The 20,331-nt window shown below is 50.6% G+C and overlaps 1 protein-coding gene across 4 annotated transcripts in view; it reads left to right on the forward strand.

Annotated features, from left to right (window-relative positions):
* Positions 1–3,782: 3,782 nt before the first annotated feature.
* The window catches only part of SLC41A1 (solute carrier family 41 member 1), a 29,083-nt gene continuing 12,534 nt past the window's right edge, over positions 3,783–20,331 (forward strand). For 2 of the 4 annotated variants that reach the window (XM_039881758.1, XM_039881755.1), the window contains exons 1-10: positions 4,657–5,064; positions 6,766–7,825; positions 13,180–13,287; positions 14,391–14,462; positions 15,078–15,222; positions 15,361–15,507; positions 16,108–16,255; positions 17,146–17,225; positions 18,171–18,305; positions 18,636–18,784. In XM_039881758.1, coding sequence (XP_039737692.1) covers positions 7,451–7,825; positions 13,180–13,287; positions 14,391–14,462; positions 15,078–15,222; positions 15,361–15,507; positions 16,108–16,255; positions 17,146–17,225; positions 18,171–18,305; positions 18,636–18,784 — 1,359 coding nt within the window. In that variant the 5' untranslated portion in view covers positions 4,657–5,064; positions 6,766–7,450. Of the gene's footprint in view, positions 3,922–4,107; positions 4,223–4,656; positions 5,065–6,765; positions 7,826–13,179; positions 13,288–14,390; positions 14,463–15,077; positions 15,223–15,360; positions 15,508–16,107; positions 16,256–17,145; positions 17,226–18,170; positions 18,306–18,635; positions 18,785–20,331 lie in introns of those variants that run through there. The other 2 variants (XM_039881756.1, XM_039881757.1) reach the window with 2 other exon arrangements.

A 20,331-nucleotide genomic window follows, 5' to 3' on the forward strand; every position in this document is an offset into this window, starting at 1 on the left:
TTAACCCTTTGCAGTTAAGAGTGCCCTCACACTCTGTGAAGTCTAGACTTCAGTGTGAATCCCAGACAGCCTGAGCTGCCCCTTCCAGATGCCTAGTCCCTATTTGTGGCTCTTTTCAGTGAAATCATAATATTCCTATTATGTGCACGGAATGTTCCAAATACTGTATAATCTCTAATCCTCACAGCATGTCTGAGAAAGGGAGTAGTGCCTCTATTTTATAGATTTAGCTCAGAGACATAAAGGAGCTTGCCCAAAGATACACACCTTATGTGACTGAGCATGGATTCAAACTCATGTGATTGCAAAGCTGTGGCACCTTCCACTCGGCCTCTTAAAGATTACTTCTCTACCTCCAATTATAGTTCACCAGACTATTTTGCTTGCTGCTAAGTCTTCCCAGGTATACCCAGTCATTTCAGAACTGCAGCTCCAAAATACCTGGAACGATCCTGCCTAGAGGAATCCCAGGGAGGGAATCCAGGGGCCATTGGGAAAGGGGAACTTTGTTAGACAGAAGCAAAGGGTAAAGTGAGGCCAACTAGCTCTGAGCACAGATGGCCATACTTCCCCAACCCACCCCCATCACCACATCCTCCTAGAACTGAATGAAGCCGGAAGGGGATATCACCTTAGCTCTGGGTAGCAGGAAAGAAGTTGACGTCTGAGAGGGAGATAGCAGGGGAGGGGTTATGGCAAGGGAAAAATGGGAGGGGGTACCCTCCCCCAGCAGAAACAAAGACAGAAAAGTTTCCAGCCATGTTGGGCTAGTCTTGTGACTATACCACACTGGTTAGGGGATCCAGGATTTACAGAGCTCTGGAAATTTATAATGTTTCAGGATGAGTATCCAGTTGGTCCATGGAGAAGCCACTGGTAGATAGCAGCTGTCTATGAAGGAAAGCAGTGGGGGCTGGAGGACCTCAGGATGGAGGCTAAATGAACCACATAATAGGAAAAGTGCCAAGCAAGACTGAAGAAGGCCGCCCCACAGAAATGCGTTCCTCGGGCTTCTCCACAGGGCCCTGGCAGTCAGCAACACCTCCCCCAAATCTCCCACCTCCACCAATAATCTCATATTCTAAGTGAAAACCTTTTATTTGCTACACAAAAGCCATTTCATGACATGTCACCTAGCCCTTCTCCAACTAGACTGCTACTCGAAGTTCATCCTATATAGAAAATTCCGGAACTACTACTAGCCTCATTGCCTTCTGAAAAACCTGGGGACGGGACGCTGTGAGTTTGTTAGAGTGTTGCAAGAAGGAAATCTCTCTGCTATAGTAATGGGAGTCGGTCAGAGACTTCTGACCTGACGTGGTAGCAGCTACAGCGAAAGGAGGAGGAGAGAACACTGGAGAAAAAGACAGTGGCAGAAAAATGCTGTAGAGTGCAACAAGCCTGGGAAAAGACCTCCTGGAAAAGAAGGGGTTTAATGGTCTCCCATCTTCAGGTTGGACATTGCAGGCCATGAAAAAGTTGAAGCCAGATCTGATTTAAAAAAAAAAAAAGATTTCCCAATTAGGGGGTAGGAAAAAGACCCTGCAAAGACACCTCCTTCAGAGAGGGAAAAATGTTTCTAAGGATAGAAGCGCTCTTTGGCTAACAAGTTTTAGGAGAGGGCATGCCTTCTGGGAGGAGGAGGGCCTAATTGACATTTGGAGGTTCTTGCCACATAAAGGTCCACTGTTATGCTCACCCTCACTGTCTCCTTGACACAACCCTCTCCACCCCACCTAAGTCTCTCTTTCTGAAACTTCTGGCTGGCTTGCTACCTGCTACTAGTTCCTGTCTTTTCATCTGTGACCTCTGCTCCCTACATCCGTGCTTCTCTCTTTGCGGATAGTAGCTATTTCTGCTTTTTCAGTAGGGAAGGGCTGGGTGTCTTCCCCTTCCCAGAATCACAGCTGTCTGGGCTGGAAGGAAATCTGATCCCTCTAGTCCCTCTTCGTTTTCACCCTAGGGATCAGCACAGCACATGGCAAACTACCTGGATGAATCTCATCCATCTCATCCATTTCATTCATTCAACACATTTATTGAGTACCTACTAAGCGCCAGGAGCTGGGAATACGCTAGTGATTGAAATAGATCATATAGTTTTGTACCAATGGCTCTGAAGCTTCAGAAGATCCCCCAAATGAGGTCTTCTGTATTTATACACTCACAGAAATATTTGTAATACCTATTTGAGATATGCATAAAGAGCTCCTACAAAGCAATAAGACAGAAAGCCTAAGAGAAAATTACCCCCCCCCCCCGCCAAATGGACAAAATGCTTGAACAGATAGCCAAGTGGCAAATAAATATATGAAAGGTGCTTAAACCTCATTGGCTATCTCATTTAAACCACAGCGAGATACCACTACACACCCGCCCAAATGGCTAAATTTTTAAAATCTTTTTAGATTGACAAGACAAAGTGTTGATAAGGATGTAGAGCAACTGGAACTCTAAGATGCCACTGGCAGGAGTGTAAATGAATATGAGCACTTTGGAAAATTATTTAGTAGCATTTACTAACACTTAAACATATACCTACTCTACAACCCAGTAATTCTGTTTCTAGGTATACATCTAACAGAAATGCAGACACAAACAAAATTGTTATAGCAGCATTATTCATAAGAACCCCAAACTGGGAACAACCCAAATGTCCATCAACAGAGTAATAGAGAAATAACTTGTATATTCATTTAATGGCATACTGTACAGTAATGAAAGTGAATGAGCAATTGCCACCACAATGTTGTGCATAAACTTCACAAACATAATATTGAGTGAGAGAAGCCACATACAAAATAATACCTACTGACTGGTTTCATTTATATAAAGTTCAAAAGCAGGCGAAACTAATCTGTGGTGTTAGAGGTTACCTTTGGGAAGGAGGGTGTGGTACTGACTGGGAGGGGATCTAAGGAGGGCTTCTGGGGTGCTAGTAATTATTTAATTCTTGATCTGGGTGAAAGTTATATACCCATGTTCACTGTATCATCATAACTTGTTGGTCTTTACACTAAGACTTTGTGTACTCGTTCCATGTCTGGTATGCTTTGATTAATTAAAAAACACAGGAGAGGAGAACTGTTTCCAGTTGGGAAAAAAATAAAAGTGAGAAAGGAATAGGAGAGAGATCAAGATTTTACATACAGGTAGCTGAACTGTGACAAGATGAAAAGGGAGTGAGAGGACTGTTGAAGGGAGCAGGGCAGGAATTGTCTTCAACCCCTGACTGAAAAGTTTCCAGGTACTTCAACCTTAATTCCTCAACCAACCCTACACCCTCTATTCAAAAACGGATCCTTTGCGGTGAAGCCCACTGCTTCCTAGTACAGTCACTACTTCTGTCTCCAGGCTGAGACCCAGTATTAGAAGCCAAACTTGGAGTTCTAAGAAGACACTGACATTTCTGCTGCTAGGTCTTATGAAACTGCAGGCCACTGATGCAAATGTCCCAGCAGCTAAACTGGAATAATCCTAAATAAAGGAGTGGGAGGTGGGGGGCCGGGTTGTATGTGTTTGTTATACTTATCCAAAGGAAATTACCTGCTCAGCGCGCTCTCGCTCTAGCTCTCGCTCTCTTTCCCCTCTCTTTTCCTCCCTCCCCTCCCCCCACCCCCAACTCTCTCTCTCTCTGTCACACCTCTATTCCAAACCCCATCCAGGGGTCTGGAGTCACGCTCGAGTGCCCCCTGAGCCATTTTCCGGGAGGGAAAGGACAGGAAGGAACCACTGGTCACAGGTTCCAGTGACAAGAGGGGAAAACCTGAGGGTGGTGGTTCCTTTCTGGGGGAGGTCGCACCCCTTGCACAAAAACATCCCGAAGAGAATTGGTACCGAGTTTGCGCTGGATCGGTAGAGATACCCCAGGGAGGAAGTAGCAAAAGGCGAAAAGGGAACACCTCTCTTTGATCCCACAAGGTGCGTCAGGGAAAGTTGGATTTTGTTTAGCCTGGGATGGAGACATCTCTTCCCATGCTGCCACAGGATCAGTGGGTCAGAGGAAGCCAGGTTCCACTCCGCCCCGACCTCAGGTGGTGAGTGTGGGACTCCAGCCGTGAGTCTGACTTCTTTCCCTCCCACTCGCCCATCTCCACCCCTTTCAAGGCCGGGACTTAAGGCCGGTTCTGTCCGGGCTGAGCCATCTGCTTAGAAGAACGCGGGATCTGGCGGAAGTGCGAGGTGACAAGGCAACCAGAGAGCAGCCGTGACCAAGAACGAGGTAGGGATGGTTCTCTTCGAGCGCGGGGCGGCTGCTGGAGCCCGCAGGCTATACAGGGGGGCGTCCCGGTCTTCCAGAAGGGCCAGAGGCGCAAGGAAACACTCAGGATGCCAGAGCAGCCGCGCACAGGCGCACACGCCTTTCGCCGGCGAGGGGGGCTCCGCGCGCGGCGGGCGGGCCCGAGGGAGAGGACACCGCGCGACGTTCGCCAGGCAGCGGGAACCCGGGCGGCCTGCCGAGGGGCGCTGGGACCCGCGCGGTCACCGCGCCGCGGGACCGCGGGCTCCCAGTTCCCGTCACCCCGCGCACCGCGTTTCCTCGGCGCCCCGCCTCCAGGCACAAAGCGAAAGAAAAGGGCCGGGGGAGGCGGAGCCCGTCCTTCTTCCGTCCCCAATTGGCTGCTTCAGCTGTCCATCCAGAATCTATTTTTGATGGGGGGGGTGCCACCCAGTCTGCCCCAGATCACGTTTGCCACTAGCAGCCAACCAGTCGGGCCTCACTCCGCGGGCCACAAGCGATTGGGGGCGAGTGAGCTTGGCCCCACAGTCTCCCGTCCGGGTCTCCCCCGCCCGGACCCGAGGCACTATATCCTGCCGTACCCGGCCATCCCACCCTCCCCGTGGAAGCGAAGCAGCGGCCTCGCTGTAACGCAGAGGCGAAATGTAGCCAGCCGGGGGTCGCGGCTGGACGCTCGCTTTGGCTGGGGGTGTGGGGGGTCACGCGGGGGGCCAAGGAGGACTGCTGAGGGAAAGATGAGAAGAGGGGGAACCCTGCACCCCCCGAGACCACGGGCCCCTGCTGCCACTCGCCAGGCGCCCCCCTTCCTTCCAAACGAGGGGCAGGTCAGTCCTTTTGGGTCGTCGTGTGTGTTGGGGGGCGGTCGGGGGAAGGCTGCTGGACATGGGGCGGGAGTCCTGGCGCGCAGCGCATTTGCTGAGTCTGAATCCGGGAGAGGTGGAGGAAGCCACCCAGTTACTTCTCCCCCTCCCTGGGTTTGGGGATAATGAAACAGGTCTTTTGTGTCCCCGCCTCAGGGTATCCTGGTTCCGTTTCGCTTCTTTCATCCCAGGGCCTTAGGCCCCTCCGAAGTCTCTTTACTGGAAAGACTGGAGTGAGGGACTGGCTTCTACTACTGCCAGTCCCCTTTCAGATTAGGTGGCCTGCCTGGAAGACGGGAGGAAGAAGGAGGGTCAACTTTAAGCAGACGCAGAAACTTTCCTGGCACAGGAGCAGTGGACTCTCTCTTGCTCTGAAATTTCCTCCTGGATCTCTAGTGAGGGGCTTTGAAAGAGCCTCAGGACTGGATGAAGGAAACTAGAAAAGGGAGTCCTGGTGACTTTCTATGGTGACTCCATAGAAAGACAAAACAATTCCCATGGGCCAGTTACTGGAGTTTGACCCACCCTTTCCCAAACTGGAGTTGACTAATTGTGTGTTTAGAATACTTAAGAACCTGGTCATCTTACCTCGGGAAATTCTCTTTAAAATTATTTTTTATTTATAAAGGCTATTCTGGTGAAAGGGAACAGGGTGGAATCAAGTCCTTGGGATTCTCTTAGGCAAGAAAAGTGGAGTCATTACAGCTAAAGAGGCGTGCACTTGGGAGCAAGTGCATTTTGGCTTATGCTACTTTGTTTTTTGTTTTGCTTTTTTTTTTTATTTTTTTAGTTGGTGCTTTTGTTTTTTGTTATTTAAGAATTCCACTATATCCAACTCTCAGTAACCCTGAGGAACAGGGCGAACCTAGAGAACTGAAATGTGTGCATAATAACCAGTAGTTTTCCCCTCTTTCTCTTCAAACTGAGATAACTCCCTTGTCCTATCTGACAAGCTCACAGGGCCCAGAGCAGGGGGAGAGAAATAGAGACAGAGGCCTGTATCCAAGTCAGCCAGCCTCTGAGCTTTTTGTAACACTGTTGACTTTCAAGGGCAGGAGTGGGTTCGTCCGCCTCTGGCTCTTGGCCTTGGTCTGGCAGGCTTGCCTCATTGCCCAGAGAGTCCTCCTATTTTTTTTTTTTTTTTCCTCAGGGGCTAGGGCACTTGAGGGTCTGGGGACCTTCACTCAGTGATCAGATTCTCCATTTATTCGTCCCGTGTGGCTGTCTCGTGACTGTAAACAATCGTATTCTACAGTGTAGCAGGGAGTTTGTGACTGAATTTATAACTGATCCCACTAGGAGACCACACCTAAATAATCTTAGATTCTTAATTCAAGAAAGGCTCTCCCCCAGGACATCCTTGCCCACCCCAGGTTGCTGAAAAGACAATGCAAGTTCTGCACAGCATCTTCCCCATCCCAGGCTGCTGACCGCTGTGGTGATCCCTACGGGACAGTGGGTTGCTGGTTGGGGAAATGGCAGGGATAGCCCCTGCTGGGCCTCCACATGTTGCAGTGCAGGAATGGGTAATTTCAGTGGAAAGAGGGAGGCAAATAGAAAGCCCTTTATGCCTGCTTTGTGTCTGCCTTTATGCCTCCCAGTACAAGCTGTCCCTTGCTGTATCATAGTGTTCTCTTTTTCTTGTCTTCTTCCTTCCCACATAAGGTGTTCCACACAGGTTCTTGTGACTTGAAGGACCAGGGATTTGGGGAGGTACAAGGTCTTCCCAGGAAGGAAAGAAATCTCGGGAAGAAAGGAGGAAGACGACAGACGGTGCCCTGGGACCAGCAGAGATGGAGGAGCTGTGAGGAGTTTGAGGAGCTTAAGGAGCTGGGCCAGAGGCGTGGGAAGGAGCCACAGCCCCAGGCCCAGGTTGCCTTCTAAAAGACTTGAAGTTAAGCTACTTTTCATGAAAGAAGGGCCACCTCAGAGGGCACTCAAGACGTAGCTGGGCCCTTCCACTCTGGATGCCCTCTGCTCTGAGGAGTCTGCCGCTGAGAACCAAAGAAGATAAAGGGGCCTGATAAATTTCCTCCCCTCACCCGACCAGCACTGGCTGGCGAGAGTCAGGCATCCAGGCATCGGCACCCCTAGTGGCTGGCTGTGGGGTCTGGTGAGGAGTTGCTGGTTTCCTCCAGCTTGTGGCTTCAGTGCTTGATGGGGCTGCCTGTTAGTAGATCAGTTTTTGCAGCTCCTAGTAGGAGCAGAGAGCCGTGGGAAGAGATCCTGCGGCATCCAAGCCTGAGTTCACCCCAAGACTAAGTTCTTTCCTGAATTAGAGAGGGAGAGAGAAGGCAAAAAGAGAGATAGAGAGAGGAAAATTTCCCCCTTACCCTCCTCCCTTCCCGTCATGTCCTCTAAGTCAGAGCCGAAGGACGTCCACCAGCTGAATGGGACTGGCCCTGCTGCCTCACCCTGCTCTTCAGATAGCCCTGGACGAGAGCCCTTGGCTGGGACCTCCGAGTTCCTGGGGCCTGATGAGGCTGGGGTAGATGTGGTGGTGATTGAGTCTCGGGCCAACGCCAAGGGGATTCGGGAGGAGGACGCCCTGCTGGAGAACGGGAGCCAGAGCAATGAGAGTGACGACATCAGCACAGACCATGGCCCCGCACCACCCTCACCGCTCAAGGAGACCTCCTTTTCCATCGGGCTGCAAGTGCTGTTTCCCTTCCTCCTGGCAGGCTTCGGGACTGTGGCTGCAGGCATGGTGCTGGACATTGTGCAGGTAGGACCTGGGTAGGGTAACTCTTGACCATGAATCCGGGGCTACTTTTCCTCCTGGGAAGCTGACTCTTGGAGCTTTCTCTCCACCTCCCTGTCAGAAGCAGCCATTGCTTCCTGGAATACTGTTTCCCTTTGGATCATGTCCTCAGTTTCTTCTTGGTCTGGTTACTTTCTACAGAAGCCTCGAGAAAGCCCAGTAGCCCTGGGGAAGTAGTCAGGGCCATATTGCTTGACAGCTGCAGAATCGGTTCCAGAGCTCAGGCTTGGAAGAGGAGAGATGGACTGGGGCTGTTGCCTGCCATCCCCCCGGGGCGTTCCTGCTGAGCTCTGGTTCAGCAGGAGACATAAAATGGGTCTTCTCTTTAGGCTTTCTTTTCCTTTCACTTGGGGTTTCAAGGATACCCATAGTAGAAAGCTCAGTTTCAAGTCTCCCCTTTATCCCCCTGCTGGGCAGGAATTTGTCAGGCTGCCAAGAGGGTCTCAAATTAAGTGAGAAGGTTCTTAAAGGCATTTGTGTTGCTTATCTGCCTGTAACCTTGGCACTGATCTCCTTGGGGAATGGGGGTGGGAACATGCTGTCTGATGCATGATTAGGGGGGTGGAATGATAAGACCTAAAAGTGCTAATTGTATGATATAAATGGGGACAAAATGTAACCAGACCTAGGCAGAACTCTCCTCTTGGCTCCTTACCTGTCTTCATGAAGCTGCCTTGGGCAAAGAAGGCTCTTTTGGAGGCAACTGGGTAGAATTAAGGGTAAGAATTGGCAGGTCCTGGAAGATAAGAGCCAGGGATATGCTATGCTAGCATATTGTGGGATAGGACTTAGCCAGAACCTCCAGATTCAAGAGACAATGTTTTCTTTCTAGATAAAAGTTTTTGAAATACAGAGGCACACAGAGCTTTCCAAAGATGCTGGGGTTGGTTATATAAGTTAATCATTACCAAGTATCATATTCCTGCTGAGTGCTGGGCTCTGTCCTAGGTACTCGGAGAAGTACAGAGGCCAATGTGTATATGGAAGCTGAAAAGATGAAAGTGGATGACAAGCGTGGGCTTGGGCAAAAGTGGATTGGCAAAGAGGCATTCTCCCCTGTCTGGCTTGTTCCTGTGGCTGTGGACATTTCTGGGCAGGACACTTAGTTTCTGTCTCACTTGACCAATCCTTTCTTACACTTTGTACAGCTCTCTATATCCTGGAGTTGCCCTAGGGCCCTTCTCCTTGGACCTAGAGGATACCTGTGGGTGGGAGGGTGGGGGGTGGCTCAGGCAAGTAAAGGCTAGGCTTACTTTAATCTGATCTGAAAGGTCAACTCCAGCCCCACTTTCCAGATTCTCTCACAGCTTAGAGCTTATCTCTAGGGATTTCAGTCTTCTTAATGTCTTGACTCCAACTCTTCCTGGCTGTGACTTTCTCTCCTGCTGCTGCCCTCACAAAGGGGTAGGAGGCTCAGAAAGGAACACTGTAAGGCAGGTGGGAGGAGCTGAGGGATAGAAGGATAAGGAGGAGGTACTGGCAGGGCCACTGAGGTGGGAGACTTAGTTAGGGTGATTGCTCTGAATCAGGATTATTTCTGAGTATGGGGTGGCCAGTATCATCCCTCACCACCAGAATATCAGGAATCAATCAGCCCCACCCCCGCCAATGACAAAGAAAGAGCAAGAAGAAGAGCTGCATTTCTGAGAAGCAGTGAAATATGTAGATCCCCCCATCCCACCCCTACCCCTCTCTCCCCACAAATTGGGGCTGTTCTTCCTGGAACACACCCTTTTCCATCCCCAGCAGAGCAGGAAGGCGTGGGTGAAGATTTGGCTGACAGTTTAGCTGACCGGTTTGACTTCAGGGGCAGGCACTCCCAGCCAGGATGGATAGGATGGGCCCGAATTAAGCCAGAGGGGGAAGGACACACTGTCTGCCCCTGCCATATACTACCCACTCCTGACCTCAGGGCCACCCTGCTTCTGAGCTGCTTCTCCATTCATCACCAACGTCTCTTCCTGGAGCATGTTCACATGTCTGTCAGAGGCTCTTCACTCGCACCCCACTCCCTAACCTCCCCACCCCCCATCTGAGTTGCATCTTTGAGAGGCTTTTGTGCGTGAAGAAAGCATGTGTGTAGGAACTGGCTACTCTGACCCAAGTGCCAACTCAGGGCTTTGCTGAGCTGGGGTCTGGTCATGTGAGGTTGCAGGCAGTATTCTGTGCAGATTGAGACTTGCATAGGGGCTGTTATTTGGCTGCTTGTTCTCTTTGCCTGTCTCTCATGTTAGCCAGTGCTACTAAAACCTCACACATTCTAGGTCCTTATGTAGTTAAAAGGAGGAGAAGGAGAAGGGATTTGGGGAGTGCTTATAGTGGTAGCCAGAGGGGCTTAGCTGAGTTTCATGCATTTTTTTTTTCTTGAAGAATCATAAAGACAAACAATATTCCTTAGAAACAGTTGAGAAACTATTACTTGCGTACACATGGAGTATTTCTTTCTGGTCTCGTTCACTGGGCCAGTACATACACATTACATACGCCTACCTGGAAAACCAAGCTTTTCACAGAGCTGGCAGCTGGGAAGCTGGAGGGGGCGGATGGTTTGCAGTGAGGAGGGGATTGGAGGCTGTGCTCAGAAGAGGAGCTTTGAAAGCCCACAGTCAGCCACCCTCCTGAGGGGAGGTGGGCGGAGGGGAGTTCTTGCCTCTCTGGAGCTGTTTGTCCAGTTTAGGAAGAGAAGGAGGAGGCAACACAGAGCAAGGCCAGGCCTGCGGGAGGTGGAACCGCAGTGGTGTGCACCAGCATCCAATAGTAAACAGTCCCTGAGTTCTTCCAGGACAGATGGGGCTCACTGGGGCTGCCTTCTCTCTGGGGGCACCAGGGGTGAGAAAGGATTTGCTTCCTTCATCTGGAAGGGGCTGGCTCTTCCTATAGGTACCTGGAAGCTCAGCTGCTATTGCTGAGGGGGATGGGGCAGGGCAGAGGGTTTCTTTCCCATCCTCCGTCTTCAGAGGAGGGCTTCCCTAAAGGAAGTCCTAGGCCCTCCACCTGTGAGGGGCCCGGCCAAGGGCCCAGGTCACAGCATATATACTATAGCTCTAATGATATGAGCCCTTCCCCAGGGTCCTGGTAGGGACACTCCACCCCAAACGCATATACAAAAAGAACTCTGATGAGAAAAGAAAGGTCCTTGCCTTATGAGACCCCCCACACACAATGTCCAGCCTCCCCTGGTCTCTAGCCCTGGCCCCAGCCCCTCTGATATCCGTGCTCATCTTTTTGTTAATTACAGTAAAAAAACACACAACATGAAGTTTATCATTTTAACCATTTTTAAATGTATACTTCAGTAGTGTTTAGTGCCTTCACACTGTTATGCTGTCTCCAGAACGTTTTCATCTTGCAAAACAAACTGTACCTACTAAACATTAACTCCCTTTTTCTCTCTTCCCCCAGCCCCAGGCACCACCGTTCTACTTCCTATTTCTATCAATTTTAGATACCTCATATAAGTGGAATCATACAGCATTTGTCTTTTAAGACGAGCTTATTTTACTTAGTATAATGTCCTTAAGGTTTATCCGTGTAGCATGTGACATGATGTCCCTCCTTTTTAAGGCCATCGTATTGCATTGTATGTATATACCCCATTTTGCTTATTCATCCACCAGTGGACACCTGGGTTGCTTCCACCTTCTGGCTATTGTGAATAATGCTGCTATGAACATGAGTGTACAGATATCTCTTTGAGACCTTGCTTTTAATTCTTTTAGATATATATCCACAAGTGAAATTACTGGATCATATGATAGGTTCCATTTTCCATTTTTTGAGGAACTGCCATACTGTTTTTTATAGTGATTACACCATTTTACATTCCCACCAACAGTGCATAAGTATTCCAATTTCTCAACATCCTTGCTAACACTTCTTTTCTAGGTATTTTTAATAGTAGCCATCCTAATGGATATGAGGGATATCTCGTAGGTTTGATTTGCAACCTTGCTCATCATGACAATAGAGTGTCGGTGCTGGAATTGCCTTTACAGACCATCTGATCTGGCCCCTGAATTATACATTCTACAGTCAGAAGCTTGAGGCCCTTGTAATTTGTGTAAGGTCCCCCCTGGTCTGTGTGGGGAGGATGCCGGCAAGACAGCATGAGGCCTCTCCCCGTAGTCTCTTGTTGGAAACTTAAGGCTTTCAGTTCAGTGCCCTTGTGCATTACAGCACTTTGCCCTCTGCCATGATGCCCTAATCAACCTATGTACTTCTGCCTGGCTGCCTGCCTCCTCCTCCCTCTCCAAACCTGAAGGCTTTCCATTCTTAAAACAAATAAAAGAACTCACATTGCAGCCAGGGCCAGGGAGAAAGACACAATCCCAGCCTTTTTTGCAAGTCTTTAGTTTCATTGCAATTAAACTAGCTTTTAAATAGCCAATCCTGGCTCCTGTGTTTTTCCCTCTTAGCACTAATGAATGTAGTACTCTCTGAACCTCAGTTTCTTCATTTACAAGACAGGGATAAAAATAGCCCTTACCTCACCGGGTGGTAGATAGGATGAAATGGAAAATGCACATAGAGCACTTAGCCTAGTGTACAATCTACTTAATAGATGTTTGCCCAAGGAACTGGTAGAGAACCATGCCTGATGGTCCCAGGGCTAGAACCTATGTCTCCTGACTCCCAGCCCAGTGCCTTTTCTACAAGAGTACACTTGACTCTCCCAGCTGAGAGAGTGGGGAAGGTGTATGGGGTGAGAGAGTTCAGAGGAGGAATAAAAAGCCTCTTGCAGACCAACATTCCAAGACTTGGGTACCCTGGTCTTAATTCACAGCCCGTTCAGAAAGAAAATTGGTATGGCTGAGGCCCAAAGTCCTTCGAAACCAAACAAACTCTAATCTCAGCCCCGTGGAGCTCAGCTCACAACAGCTGAGACAACACCACCCAAGGCTGAGGCCACTGAGAAAATGGACTAAAGGCATAGGGGTCAGAGATTGCAATTTGAGGGGAGACCGCAAAGGAGTTTTGAGGTGTAAGCCTCCTGGGGTGACCCAGCTATGTGGGTTCTCACCATCCTTTTACCCTTGGCTTCAAAAAGCAGGCAGAGGAAGTAGAGCCAGGCTAGGGTCTCCTGACCGGAAGAGACCCTCTAGGTCACCCATGTGTTGGGTGGGAAGAAGGCGGACTGTGTTGTTTGGAACACCATGGGTTTGGTTTGGTTCCAGAGTTCTTGGAGGAAAGGTGGCTGGTGTGCTCACTTCCTGCTGATTCGATTTCCTCCTTAAGCCCCTGATTCCAGACTATCTTTTCAACCTTGACACTATCCCCCTGGGACACTGAAATTCCTGGGCTCTGTTTTCACCTTGTAGCACTGGGAAGTCTTCCAGAAGGTGACGGAGGTCTTCATCCTGGTGCCTGCACTGCTGGGCCTTAAGGGGAACCTGGAAATGACCCTGGCATCCAGGCTTTCCACCGCAGTAAGTGTCCTGGCTGAGAGGAGTGGGGCACGCAGAGGGCTCCAGGCAGCACAGGGCCAGGCTGGGAGATCACTACTGGCCTTTCTCAACTGCTCAGGCCTGGAGTATGGGTCTGGGGTGGGAGGATGTAAGGAGATCCCAGGCGGGGTGTCCTGCTCCTGGCAGGGGCTCCCTGCCCCAAGTGGTTCCCAGGCTCAGTTTCTGGATGTCCCAGCCATCCCTGGACTCTTGCCCCACCCCCTGCTTCGCAACCTGCCTCGTGACTGTTTGTGCAGCTTTGACAGGCAAGCATCACGCTGGTCCCTCCACCTGCACAGATGGGGGCCTCCTCTGATCTCCAGCCCTACTCTGCAGCTGGGCCGGAGCAGAGCCAGGCCTTCCCAGCCCCCCTTCCATCCCATTCCCTTTCCCCATGGCTTTTAAAGGGATAGACAGGGAGGGTTGCTCATCACTCCCACCTCCTACAACCCCTTAGATCAGCCATGATGGTTCAGAGGCTGAACCAGATACAGGGACATGAGGTGGGAGGTGGGAGGCAATAAAACTTAGGAGGCCAGGGGAGCTAGGTGACAAGGGTGTCCCTATGTGGCCACAAGTCTGGAGCAAGCAGTAGAGCCAGCCTAGCCTCCCCCAGGTTGCCCCACTCTGGGCCTACTCCTGTTCGATCTCACTCCTTCCTAAACACTCTCGCAGCCTCAGTCCTGCACCAGTAGCCGGCCTTTCCTTCCCTAGGACAGCAAGCTGGCTGCAGAACTGGGGATCCATCAGGTCATTCTAGCCCATGCAGAAATGGGCTGCCCCAGTGAGCAGGGTGGAGAACAGAATCTGCCTCTGCTCAGCGGCTGTCTGAGAGGAGCAGAGAAAAGGAGGCTGCCTGGGGAGCCTCCTTCGTGCCTCCACCCAGCCACAGGAGCTCAAGGTTCTTTAACTCCTTCCCTCTCACTCAAGCCCCCCGATCCTGCTTCACTCTGCATAAGGGTCATGTCCTGGTCCCAGTGTCATAGGCCACATGCACTGCCTCCTGATCTAGGCAGGGTTCTAATGGATGGAGCTGCAGGCCTTTTCCAGCCTGGAACTTCAGCCCCCTGTTCTCCCTCTCCCAGGCCAACATTGGGCACATGGACACACCCAAGGAGCTCTGGCGGATGATCACTGGGAATATGGCTCTCATCCAGGTAAGAGATCAGGGACCAGAGCGGTTGGGTTGAGCATCCTCCTTGGTCAGGAATCTGAAAGGCTTAGGTCAGCCCCAGCTGGCTCCTGAGCGAAGCTCCGACATCCTGCTGAGCTGGCTTCTCCCAAAGCAGCTTTAGGAGGTAACTAGGTTTCCCAGGACAACAGCCAAAATAGGAAGGACCCCAGTATCTCAATGTCAGTTTTCAGCTCTCAGCACAACAGGGGACTCGTGTCCCCACAAATCAGATTTAGGAGTGCTGAGGTATCCTTGACCACCGTTGTCCTATGTCCCAATTAGGCCACACGGGTTCTGCACTGGAGTCTTCCCCCTTGAGGCCCAGGCCTTCTCTCTGGACTGAAGTCTCAGGCGCTGTTGAACCTCACCCCAATCCCCAGAGGAACACATTCAGCCAGTAACATGTCCTGGGCTCCTGCAGGGTGCGCGGCCCAGTTTCTAGTGTCTGGTGTGAAACTAAATAAATAAAGACAGCATTCCCACTTGGGAGGACTGGACAGTCCTGCCCAGCCTGCCTCCTGGGGCTGCCGAAGACCAGGAAGAGGTCTGGCCAAGTGCTCAGCAGCCTCAGCTAAGAAGCTCTCTGCCCCCTCCTCAGGTGCAGGCCACAGTGGTGGGCTTCCTGGCATCCATTGCAGCCGTCGTCTTTGGCTGGATCCCTGACGGCCACTTCAGTATCCCACATGCCTTCCTGCTCTGTGCCAGCAGTGTGGCCACAGCCTTCATTGCCTCCCTGGTACTGGGTAAGGAAGGGGCGGGAGGGGCAGGGGAGTAGGGAGGCCTGCCCCAGAGGTGTCAGCAGGGCCTGGCACTCCCAGTCCCTTTTGTTGCTACCCTTTTACCTCTTCTTACCCTGACTGGCCCCTCCCCGTCCTCCCCAGGTATGATCATGATTGGGGTCATCATTGGCTCTCGCAAGATTGGAATCAACCCAGACAATGTGGCCACTCCCATTGCCGCAAGCCTGGGTGACCTCATCACCTTGGCACTGCTGTCAGGCATCAGCTGGGGACTCTACCTGGAGCTGGGTGAGGCTGAGGCCACCAAGGGTGTGACCTGGATGGACTCCTGGGTGGGATTGGGACAGATGGTAGTGGATTTGCAAATGTGTAAGCATTTTTTCTACGTTCTTTATTTGGTTGGAACCAGTTGTAATAACTCCCCACCTTAGAGAGTTGAGACTAAGTGCTTATCTCAAATAATGTAGGCAGTAGGGGCTGGGGGGGAAGTATCTAAGAAATATATTCTGCTGGATCCTGTGGATTACTGCTTCCCTTGGAAAGGGTAACAGAAAGGAACGAAAGGCTGGAATCTGCTTGCGAAAGGAAGAAGAGGACGAGAGATAGCTATTTCTGGGGATCAAAGCAAGAAACCTAGAATCTGGTCTCTGCCCCGAAAGAGTCCAATGCTGGGGAAGCTTTTAACCTTGGCCTCCTCATCTACAAGATGGAAGAGGTTGGCCCCACCTATATCCTAGGCTTAGTTTGAGGATCAAATGAGCTAATATATTTTCAGGCATTTAGTGTGGCATTGCTGTTGACTGTTGAGATATTTGCAGACTGAGCTATGGGGAGGCAGGGAGCAGGGAGCCACAGTGCTCACCTTCCTCTGTTCTCTGCTTCTCTCAGATGACTGGCAGTACATCTACCCCCTGGTGTGTGCCTTTTTCGTGGCACTGCTGCCTGTCTGGGTGGTGCTGGCCCGACGGAGCCCAGCCACAAGGGAGGTGTTGTACTCAGGCTGGGAGCCTGTCATCATTGCCATGGCCATCAGCAGGTAGGCCCAGGCCCTGGGTCCATACCACCACCCTCGTCTACCCTGCCACAGACTCCCTTTGCAGCCCTAAAGAGAGGAAGCTTGGCACAGAAATGCCTTTAATAGTGCATCAGTCACAGTTCCTTCTGTTGGAAGTGACAGAAACCATCTGAAATGGGTGTCACTGAAAAGCAGAATGCTTTGGCTTAGGGAACTAAAAAGGCACAGCTAGATTTAGGAACAGAAAAGATATCATCAGGGTTCCACTATTCTCCATCTCTTGGTTCTGCTTTTCCCTGTGCTGGCCTGGCCTGCAGTTCCAGGCTTATACTTTTCTTATTCATTCTAATTACAGTAGGAAGAGAGAGATTTTTCTCAATGATTTCACAGGGTCCCATTATAGAATTTCATTGGCTCTCCTTCAGTCACAAGACTATCCCTGAACCAATCACTGTGGCCTTGGGGTTGTGATGCTCAGATTGCATGGCCCTGGGGCCTAACCGTCATCGGAGCAATGTCACATGAACCACAGCAACTGAGTTTGAGAGAGGTGGTTCCCTGAGGAAGAGCTCAGCACTGTTACCAGAAGGAAGAATAAATACTGAGCAGGCAGAACAGCAGAGGTTCTCATGGGCAGGTCACCCAGCGGGCGGCTCCTCTAGCCAGCTTGGGAAGGCGGCTGCCTGACCTGGCACCACCAGCTTGCTTGGGGGCCACTGTGCCAATTTGAATGTTATGAGCAGCAGCAGCTGCTTCTAGCAAAAGAGGTGAGGACTAGAAGACGAGAAACCCTGGGAGCCACTTTGCTTCCCTTCCTCCCCAAGGCCACGTGGGCCTGTGCCTCTAATCTCGGGAACTGGAACAGAACCCTTCAATGGTCTCTGTGTCATTTGTCTTTGTGTCTTATGTAGTGTGGGAGGCCTCATCTTGGACAAGACTGTCTCAGACCCCAACTTTGCAGGGATGGCTGTCTTCACACCTGTGATTAATGGTGAGTCTTGGCCTCAGCTGCCAGAGGGAAAGGAGAGGGCAGGAGAAGACGACTTGGGGGGCTTTGTATTAGTCAAGGTTCCAGCAGGCAAGAGAATTCAGCTCGGGTAGCTCAAGACTTTAATAAAGGGACTGCTTCCAGAGGCGGGAGCAGGGTAGAAGGACCAACAGGAAATGTTGAGGCTCCCAGAGATTAGCAACAATAGGAAGCCCTAGTCCCCAAGGGTCAAGGGGAGGAAACAGGATTACGAGAGCTCAGAGAGAGCCATCCTCTGCCCACAACAGGGGTAAGCTACTGCCGTAAAGCAGAGGATCAGGAAAGAAATGCCTGACCTCTCCCTCCTCCCACCCTCTGTGATCGCCTACTGGTCGGGGCCTCTCGTTGAACAAACCCAGTGAGAAGCAGCCAGCACGGGAGGTTGGGTGATAGGACAGTAGAAGCCAGCCTTGCAGGGCCCAGAGCAAGGCCAAGGAGAGCAGGGAGTAGGTTGGAAAAGGGATGGCAACAATAACAAGCATAGTTCCTGGCAAGGTACCAGATTCCAGAGTGAAGAGCTCAAACCTGATACTTGACATTTGTCACTGGAACCAGCGCATGAGCATTGGGTGCTTGGGTCTGCTCGGAGCTTTGGCTGAGGCAAGGCGGGCCCTCGTCCCAGACCTGTGTGCAACAGCAAGTTCACACACTGTACTGGTGGAGCAGCCAGGCTCCCTGAATCTATAGATCTGCCTGTGTCCCTTATACTCTCAGCCACACCAGGGTCACTTGAGATTGCCATATCTCCATAGCAGGAAGGACGGGAGGAGCCTAGAAAACTCTCCTCCCTAGAATGGGGGAGGTTGTCTTCCTTCTTAGTGTCTCACTCTTCTTTTGGGGACTGTGAATGGGTCATGCCTTCCCCACTCACCCCTACCCCCATGTCTAAGGTCTTATGTGTCTCTGCAGGTGTTGGGGGCAATCTGGTAGCAGTGCAGGCCAGCCGCATCTCCACTTTCCTCCACATGAATGGGATGCCAGGAGAGAACTCTGAGCAAGCCCCTCGCCGCTGCCCCAGCCCTTGTACCACCTTCTTCAGTCCTGGTAATGGCAAAATCCCAGCCCCCTAGGTCCATTCCAGCCCTGGAGGGAGGGGGCGAATAATCAGTGAACTTCACTTAAACTGCCGGGACCCAGATACACAGGTTCTTCTTCTCTGTTGGGCTGAGCCACCTGTTGTGGAGGGCGGAGCCCAGGCAGGAAGGCTGTTCTTTCCTGAGGCGCCCTAGGGGCTGGTGAGCAGGGATGGAGAGATAGAGGCAGTCAGCTGTCTGCTGCGCTGGAGTGTAACGTGGTACCTCCTCACTTTGAAAATCTTTCTGGGGCCAGGTTTCCTTCTCTCCTCCTCCTCATCCCCTTTCTCCCTGGTCCCAGATGTGAATTCTCGCTCGGCCCGGGTCCTCTTCCTCCTCGTGGTTCCAGGACACCTGGTGTTCCTCTACACCATCAGCTGTATGCAGGGCGGACACACCACACTCACACTCATCTTCATCGTCTTCTATATGACAGCTGCACTGCTCCAGGTATGGACTTGACAGGGGCACAGAGGGGCCAGGGCTGCCCTGCAGGGATTGGAGGGGAGGCCCAGGCTTGGCTTGTCAGCGACTGCTACCTCTTTCTCTGGGACTGATAAACACCGGACAGAGGCTCAGGAGAACAAGCTATATTTCCAACAGAGTCACTAACATGCTGTGTGACTTTGGCCCGGTAGTTTTATCTCTGAGCCCAGTGATACATTTGTAAATTGAGAGGAATGGATCAGAGGTGGTAGTTTCAGGACAGTGGTTATAGGGGCTAAGTAGGTGGGCTTCGGCCACAGAGCTCCACTTGGCTCTGTTTTGCGTGCTGGGCTTCCTCAGGAGATTTTATATGAATAAAGGATTTCACAGATTGAAAAAGTATCAAAACTTTAAGATCCTGTCCAGCCTTGCCATTCTGTAGTACTATGATGCTCTCTCTCCTTTGTTGTATTATTATTACATTTTTTCGACCTTTTATTTTGAAATGATTATATATTCATGTGAAGATGCCAAAAACGTGTGCAGAGTGATCTCATATACTATCCACCCAGTTTCCCCCAGTGATAACCTCTTGTATAACTATAGTTCAATGTCAAAACCAGGAAATCAGCACTGATACGATCTTCAGAGTTTATTCAGATTGCACCAGTTTTAAATGCACTCATGCATGTGTGTTTAATTTTGTGTAGTTTTATCACATGTGTAGATTTATGTAACCACCACCACAGTCAAGATACGAAGCTGTTTCATCACCACAAGTCTCCCTCATGCTACCCCTCTACAGCCACTCTCACCCTTATTACTGCATTTTAAATTTCTGTAGATTTGTTTTTTGAATGGGTAATAACAATCACAGAGTTCAAAATTTTTAAAGACTCATAGTGAAACCTCAGTAAAAGGTCTTCTTTTCTGCCCTCTTCCCAACCATCTAATTCTCTTCCTCACAGGCCATCAGGTCAACCAGTTCTTAAGTATCCTCCAAGCTATTTCATATTTATATATGCAAACGTATATTTTTTTCTTATTTTCCTCCTTTTTTTACACATAGGTAGTGTACTATATACACTGTCCACACCCTGCTTTTTTCACATAATTTATCTCAGAGATCATTCTACATCAATATACAAAGAGAACAGCACCCTGATTTTTTATGGCTGCATTCTATACTATTATAGAGATGTACCCTAATTTCATTGAACCAGTCCCCTGTCAGTAATTGCTTATCCCTCCAACCCCTCACCCCGACCTCGAGAAAGGTTGTATGTTGGGACATCTTGGCAAGGGCCGGGCTGAGAGTCAGCCATGTGCTTTATCCCTGCAGCAGTTACCCAGGTCGTCGCGTTCCCTTACAAGTGGGGGTTACGTGCACTCGGTGAGAAAGGGGAGGGTCTATGCCTGGAGGTTAGCCCTTGACCTGTTTTGGGAAGGATAAGCCTTGGCTCTGCGACCCATGACGAGCACGCTGGGAGACACTCTCACCTCTGCTCTCTTCTCCAGATCTGTGGAGGGCCAGAGCCTGGCACTTGTCCCCTGTAAAGGTTCTTCCCAGT

The sequence above is a fragment of the Pteropus medius genome, unplaced genomic scaffold, assembly GCF_902729225.1.
Source record: "Pteropus medius unplaced genomic scaffold, Ma_sr-lr_union100, whole genome shotgun sequence".
Classification (NCBI taxonomy): Eukaryota; Metazoa; Chordata; class Mammalia; order Chiroptera; family Pteropodidae; genus Pteropus; species Pteropus medius.